Source organism: Athene cunicularia (genome assembly GCF_003259725.1).
Source record: "Athene cunicularia isolate RWA chromosome 1 unlocalized genomic scaffold, athCun1 chr1_part2, whole genome shotgun sequence".
In the NCBI taxonomy this organism is placed as follows: domain Eukaryota; kingdom Metazoa; phylum Chordata; class Aves; order Strigiformes; family Strigidae; genus Athene; species Athene cunicularia.
Window position 1 is genome coordinate 21,433,999 of NW_020799092.1, and position 7,508 is coordinate 21,441,506.

At 47.6% G+C, this 7,508-nt stretch overlaps 1 protein-coding gene across 1 annotated transcript; it reads right to left on the minus strand.

The window, feature by feature from the left end:
- Positions 1–293: 293 nt before the first annotated feature.
- NECAP1 (NECAP endocytosis associated 1) lies at positions 294–6,724 on the minus strand. The gene is made up of 8 exons (XM_026864035.1): positions 6,682–6,724; positions 6,292–6,408; positions 6,039–6,143; positions 5,558–5,639; positions 5,040–5,148; positions 4,771–4,957; positions 2,770–2,863; positions 294–2,649 (listed from the first exon to the last, which is right to left on the minus strand). The coding sequence occupies exons 1-8, from the start codon at positions 6,722–6,724 to the stop codon at positions 2,601–2,603; spliced, it is 786 nt and encodes a 261-aa protein (XP_026719836.1). The 3' UTR covers positions 294–2,600.
- Between the last annotated feature and the right edge of the window lie 784 nt (positions 6,725–7,508).

Sequence of the window (7,508 nt, forward strand, 5' to 3'; positions counted from 1 at the left end):
TCACACACAGCCCTACAGTCAGGTCTGTTTCCCCATTACAGATTCTGGGGGGGTTGGGGTTGGTTTTTTTACCCCATTTGGAAGCACAAGTCATTTTCATGTCCTTCTTCCACACTCCTACTTCTTTGCCCAGACAGAGCCTGAACCCATTCACCCCCAAAGTTGTTCTTGCCCAGTCTGCACACTTGCAGGGTAAGGAGGCTACCAGGATCTTGCTGGAAATAAGACGATCTTCAAATTGCAGGGCTTCCAAAGCAACAACAATTTGACAACTTACAAGACTCATGACATTCTTTTCCCCAATATTACTTGTTTAATTACCATTTGCACCAGTACATCTTATGCTTTATATACATATATCTTTAATTTTTGCTTCTTCAGCTTTTCAAATACATAATATATTATCTCCAGAATACTAACTAAGACAATACAGAAGAGGCTCCTAGTTAGTTGTTAATTGGTGCCATGAACTTCCTTGGTTTGGGGAACTGATACATAGTTGAAATGATAGGACCTCACAATGATTTGAGGAAAAAAAAAAAAAGAGGGAAAACAAAAAGCCAACCAGCAGAGTCCATGACTTTTCTAGCAGATTATAGCCACCTACAAATTCAGAGGAGGCAGGGAGTTTAAGTACAATGAGACTGCAGGAGTGACTATGACAGTGGGGAAGGGGTGGCAAGGGGGAACACCAAGAGAGCCAGGGGATCAGGATCAAATGACTACTTAAAATACATCCAAGAGCAGTCTGGTCCCCACTTCCACAAGTGGAACTGTAGCAGCTTTAGAGCTATTTTCAAGCATTTTGCTTCCCAGAACAATGGTCTAAGTGAAACTGTCTCCAAAACGCCCTCAGTGTAATAAGACAGAAAGGACAAGAGACCTTTGCAAGTACAAGGTGCATACAACTAACTATTCCCTTTCAAAAAGCCTCACCAGGGAATCTTTGCCCAAAGGGAAAAATTTACTTGCACAGGTGTGCTAACAGAGTGTATCCCAGTTACAAAAGTGTTGCTGCTGGCTGAATGTTCAAAACAGGAAGAAGCCTTCCAAGGAAGGACCAAAACCCTAGTGTTCTGGTAACCAGGTACAGCTGCAAAAGAGCCACCAAGCCCCCCCTTTGCCAGATAGTGTTTTGGCTTATCAGCTAGCACAGAGGGTAGCCAGCATTGTGAGGTTTACACTCTGCCCACAGGCTTTGCCCAGAGTAATCAGCAGGTTTACAACCCAGACCACACCCATAGCTGCTGAAGATGGATTAGTGTCCAGATCAAAGAGCCTGAGGAAACTCTCCCAAAGAGAACAGCAGAGAGTAAGGGCCTTTTACCTCTTTCTAACATCCTAAACCACACAGGAGTTACGAGGGGGTTTGGGGCACATTAAAAATAAAATAATAATTAAAAAAAAATCTAAGTTACAATAACCAGCTCACATCCCTAGAAAGTCAGCTTTAGAAGAAAAGCCACAAGAAGGAACACAGGTGGGAGAATTTCATTGCCACAGTTCTCAAGGTTGGGCCTACTGTAATTTTCTTGCCCACATGGTAAGTGTGAGCTGAAAACGGGAAGGAGACTGTCCCTCCACCAGAGAATAATCCACTGTCCCATCGTTGTTCTTACTGTGGTATGGATATGCAGTACTTGTAACACAGTGCCAAGTCACAACACAAGGCCAGGGCTCAGGATAGTGATGCAGGAACATGAAATGCTCAGTGGTCGGATTACCTGGTTGTCATCTAGTGCAAGTAACTACCAAATTATAAAAACAGGCTATTTTTTTTTTAAAGCTATTTCCAGTTAAAACAGCTCAATGACAAATGAGGCCTTTGCACTAGGCAGGAAGGAGAAAGGAGTGAAAAATGAGAGAAGTTCCTCCAGCGAACCTGCAAGCCAAACAAGGAGCCTCAAGATGGGGTGCCCACCCGGAGGTACAGCGCAGTGGCAGCAGGTCTACTCAAGGACTTGCACGACTCCTCCCACAAGAGCACAGGGACATCCAGCACTATCAAGAATTGCACCAAAGAGAGGAAGAGTAGTGCGTGCATGGGGAGGTTCACTCCTCACCAGATGTTAATTAATCAAGAAGGGTTTTGTGTTGAGACAAGACCTGTCTCCTTACAGCTTCTGTTTACAAGCTGCAGCCAACTGCAGCTGTCAGCACTGCAGGCCAAGCTACAGGCTTGAGTCACTACTGAAAGCAGCCACAAAATCCAACAGTCTAACCAGAGAAAACTTAAAGGACAAGGAACCCAGAGGCACCTACCCAGCCTTTCCCTGTACCCACCTTCTTCAGGATTCTTGCTTTCCCTGTATGGAAAGACAGGGAAAAAGAGCTAGGATGTACCATGTAATGGCCAAGTGGGTGGAAGAGATGAGGCTACCTCTCTCCTCCTTGCCCATCTTGCAAGGAGTCTTTAGGTTCAGTGGTTTCACTGTGGGATAAAAAATAGTAAGTTTTGACTGAAGATCTGGTTTAAAAATGAGGATTGTCCCGATTTGTTTTTGATTGAAGACTAGAGAGGTTTGTGTCCCCTCTGATCCCATTTGGTGCCTCTAGAGCCTCTTGGTCATCAGTCTGTCCCATTCCACGGCTTTGACCATTCAGAACTGGACCCAGTTGGACTGCTGAGGAGCCTGATTGGGAACAGCACTAAAATAAAGAAAGGCGAATTAAAGGAGCAGATCTAGTAAGACTGACTAACTTAGGGCTCTTTCAGTGTCCATCAGAACACCACCCATCTTGTGTGCAGTCCCCTTCATCACAGCTTACCTGGATGCAGTGCTGAAGTCTCCCCAGAGGTCTGTGGAAGCTGATGTTGGTGCCTTGGATGCAGATGGAGGAGCATCTAAGTCTAATAGAATATCTAAGGCAGAAGGAAAACAAAACAAATCAAGCTAATCAAGAAGAAAACCCCCCAGGCATTTAAAGTGTCACCTTACACAAACTGCTGGATGCAGAGGCAGAGAATCTTTGAAGAGACTCAGCTCTTCCTCTAGAAGAAGGAAGTCAGACTTTTTAAGGATTTTGTTATAACTGCAGCTCCTTTTCCTGAACCTGCATGGAGCCTCCAGCTCATGCTGCAGGGGTACGCTGTCTTCAAGAACTATACAGCATCCACCTACCATAAAAAACTGACAGATTTCTGACCTATTACCTCTCCCAGTAGACGTAAGGCTCAGACTCAGCCCAAGCTCAGCAATCGTAACAGTGGCCTAACAGGCATCACCTTAACAGCACAACTCTGTGTGATTTCTTCTCACTCTGATCTGTGTACAGCACTGCTAAAGTCTCTGCCTTCACAAGCGTATCATCAGCTCACCAGGCACCTCTGGATGGTCACACTTTTAGTACAGCATCCAGAAGACTGCAGCAGCCTCTCTGTTATGGAATCACAGAATGGCTTGGGTTGGAAGGGACCTTAAAGACCATCTAGTTCCATCCCCCCTGCCATGGGCAGAGACACCTTCCACTAGCCCAGGTTGCCCAAAGCCCCACCGCCCAGCTTGGACTTGAACCCTTCCAGATAGGGGACAGCCACAGCTGCTCTGGGCAACCTGTGCCTGTGTCTCAACACACAGTAAAGAATTTCTTTCTTATATCTAATCTGAATCTACCCTATTTCAGTTCAAAACTGTTACCCCATGTCCTATCCTTACATTCCTCGACAGAGTCCCTCCCCAGCTTTCCTGTAGCCCATTTAAGTACTGGAAGGCCGCTCTAAGGTCTCCCTGGAGCCTTCTCTTCCTCAGGCTGAACACCCCCAACTCTCTCAGCCTGTCACAGGGGAGGTGCTCCAGCCCCCTGATCAGCTTCATGGCCTCTGCTGGACCCCACTTGAGCAGGTCCATGTCTGTCTTGTACTGGAGACCCCAGAGCTGGACACAGCACTGCAGGTGGGGTCTCATTAGGGTGGAGTAGAGGGGGAGAACCCCCTCCCTCAACCTGCTGGCCACACTGCTCTTGATGCAGCCCAGGATAGGGTTGGCTTTCTGGGCTGCGAGCACACATTGCTGGCTCATATCCAATTTCTCGTCCACCAGTATCCCTAAGTCCTTGTCTGCAGGGCTGCTCATGATCCATTCATCCCCTTGTGTTTACTGATACAGGTGACTGCCCTACCACAGGTGCAGAACCTTGAACTCTGCCATGCTGAACTTCATACACATGTATATACAGCATGTGTATGAATTTCAACATAGATATTTTTATGTATTATTTTTATATAATATACATTTTAAAAACAACCCACTATACCCACAATCCCACTATACTTTGCACCTCCTTCTGCTGCTCATACTAAAGGTTCCTCTCTCTCTTTAAAGCCACTCAAGAAGTGCTTTTCCTGCATCTTTCAACAACAACCACAAGTTTATCTGTATTTTTTCCTGAAAAAAGCAAGTGACTGTGCAGCACTTTTCCAGACACCCTACACAGCTCTGACAGTGTCCCTAAACCACATGTGTGTTCAGAAAAACCTAACTATTTAAATTTCATACCCACCCCCACCAATATTGTTTTGATCAAGCTACTTTGTTTCTCCTTTTGCAAGGACAGTAGATACAACACTGTCCTCCTTGCAAGGAGAACAAGCAGGCATTATTAAACAAGCATGGAGATCCTCAGGTCAAAGAGAGCAAAGCCCTCAGGACACAACATGTCTCACAGGGGAAGGCTGGCACTACACTGAACACTGGTTCCCTGAAGTCCCCTCAGTCCTCTCTATGCACCTGCAAGTGTCTGACAGACTGTTTGCTCTGCACTAATGTTTACCTGCACTGCTCACATTACTGGATTTCAGCACGGGTGGTGGCGTGACATGGTTGGCAATGGCTGTGGAAGAAGGGGGAGGTATAGGAGGGACTGCAATTTTGCCTCCTGGTGGAGGTGGCAGCAGGCTTAGGCCCCCCGATCCAGGCACACGGGGCTTGGCTGCTCCTCCTTTCTTTGTCGTCATGTTCTATATAAAAAGAAAAGATAAGTGAGGAAGAGTCTCCTTTGGCATATGCAGAGAAAGAAGCAGGGTAATCTGGGCTGCTTACCCCAATGTTCAGTTTGATGGTCTGCCCTTCCTTAAACCCTAAGTCTAATTTGGGACGTGTGTCAGCTTCCTGGGACTCCTTGGAGATCTCAGTCTCCTGCTTCACCCACCTAAAAAGCAAAGAAGAAGACATAAGGCCCTGTGGCAAAAGGGAACAGGGTTTTAGAAAAATGCATGGTTCCATTCCCCATCCCTCCAAAGAACTACCTTGCCTTGTCAAATCAGCTACCTCCCTACTCCCAACATAACACAGCAAAAAGCTGGGACCACCACTAACCCAAGAGACTGTCTAGCACTGCACCTGTAGCATCACAGGACCTAAGCTTAAGACTTACAGATCTAACCCTGCAGGACTCTCAGATTGCATGACAGTTGGCAGCACACTCAAGTGTCCCTGATGGAGCCAGAGTAGGGTTTCATGACCATCCCAAGGAAGCCTGCGCTAAATGAACATGTACCACCACCCGCCATGTTCTACAGGCCAGAGGAAAGACAGCATTCCAGAAAAGCACCACTCACTTGAAGTGATCCTGCAAAGAGACGTTGAAGTCAAAGGCATCACCACGATCCGTGAAGCCAATGCCTATAAAAGCACTTCGTCCTAGCAAGGAGACAGGAGGAGTCATTGGAGGTGCCCTGCAAATGGGCCCTTGTGTTCATTCACTCCAAAATCCTTCTGTTTCTCCTAAACCACTCTGTGCTACCTCCCTCAGACACACCTGCAGCTGGACACCAGCAGCTCATTGTTCCTAGCTTTCAGGACACACTCTTCTTCCCATGCAGTGCTCTCAGAATCTCAGTGTTACTTCCCAGCCCCGGGACTCTGTGCAATGTAGAGAACCCTCCTCTGTTAACCTTGCCTTCCTACTCCTCCAGGCACCCTATCCAGCCTTTTTGGCACTCCCAACACCCTTTCAATCCACCCAGCATGCACCCAGCTCCATCACGCTAAGTCTCCTCCACCCCTAGCACTTGGCACATACATGATTCCTCAACTCACCAGTTCCATCCTGAATTCGAATGACAAAATAGCGGCTGGAATCTGCCACAGTCTCTACTGCAATACCAGGGTATTGATCTATAGGAGCCTGGGCGAAGAGTTCTCCTAAAGACAGAGAATTGGGTGTTAACAAGAACAGCCTCTTACTAAAGCATGGCCAAGGCTTCATGCACAGCTCTGAGCAGGCTTAGAAGCATGGCTCATAAGCAGCAATCACAGTCACAGCCTTGCCAAGCCACAGCCTTTCCCTTACCTGAAACCTTATCCTCCAGTTTTATGTATGCAGTTTTGCCTTTGGAGGTGACACGAAGCCGCCCTGTCCAGTCCGGATGGTCCAGTTTCCAGTCAGATGCCCTGAAAAGAAAAGCAACTGTTCACTGACCATACATCCACGCCTCCACTTCTGCCCAACCATCTCAGCAAAAATCTCTGCTCCCAAACCTTCAACACCTGCAGCTGCCTTATTCCATTTCTCTCCACAAACAATACATGAGGTCTCAGCTCCTGTCTGTTGCTGCCAATGGATACACATGGCCTCTCTTTTCTCTGGGTAAAGAGAAATAATACAGAGCAGAGAACATCAATTCTTGTTTTTATCTGTATAAGCCTGTAGAAAAGTGAAGACTGAAACACAGAAACTCACCTAGAACAGCAAACCCAAAAGCAACTAAGTGATTTGTGAGCATCAGGCCGACCTCAAAAATTCGTTAAAAGCATGCTGAAAAACCTCTCCATTATTCTACCCTATTGTTGCAGAATAGTATCAAGTACCTCTGAACCTAGAGGCAACTAGCTTACACTAGGTAAAGCATCACTCACAGCCATCCTGACTAGCCCATCAAACTCCTTGCTACAAACTGCTGTGGTGAGAAAAAAGAAAATAGATAAAAAGTCCAACCTACAGGATTTTACAACTGGAAACAAACACACCCAGTGGCCCCACACAAACACCCAGGGCAGTAGCAGCTTATCAAGTTCAGCAGGTACCACCAACACCCATTAGCACTTAAGAGCACAAACCCCCTTCTCCTGCAGGTCTGTGGGCACAGCTTATAAGTGACACTCCACTGGCTTCGGCCAAATTTCTAATTCCTGGTCCTCCAACCTCTTCTTAAAGATCATGCTGAACCCCTGCACGCTTTCTCCCCGCTATGCAAGAGCCAACAGGCCGAATTCAACATGCCGTTATACCACACCAGCCTCACATCCCAGGGAACCGGGCAAACTGGGAGCAGAGGGCAGCTCTGCGGGAAGCGCAGGGTGCTCAGGCGCCCTCGCCTCCCACACACAATTAACAGAGCAGCCCCTGCTCGCCACAGCACGGAGCAAAGCCTCCCGCTTTCAGGCGCGGACCACGTACGAGAGCCGGTACATCCCCCAGAGCTGCAGCCGGTGGGCTGAAAGGCCTCGGGGAACAGCCTGACCCGCCCGCGGCCGCAGGCCATGGCTTCCCGAGGCCCCGCTCGGGGC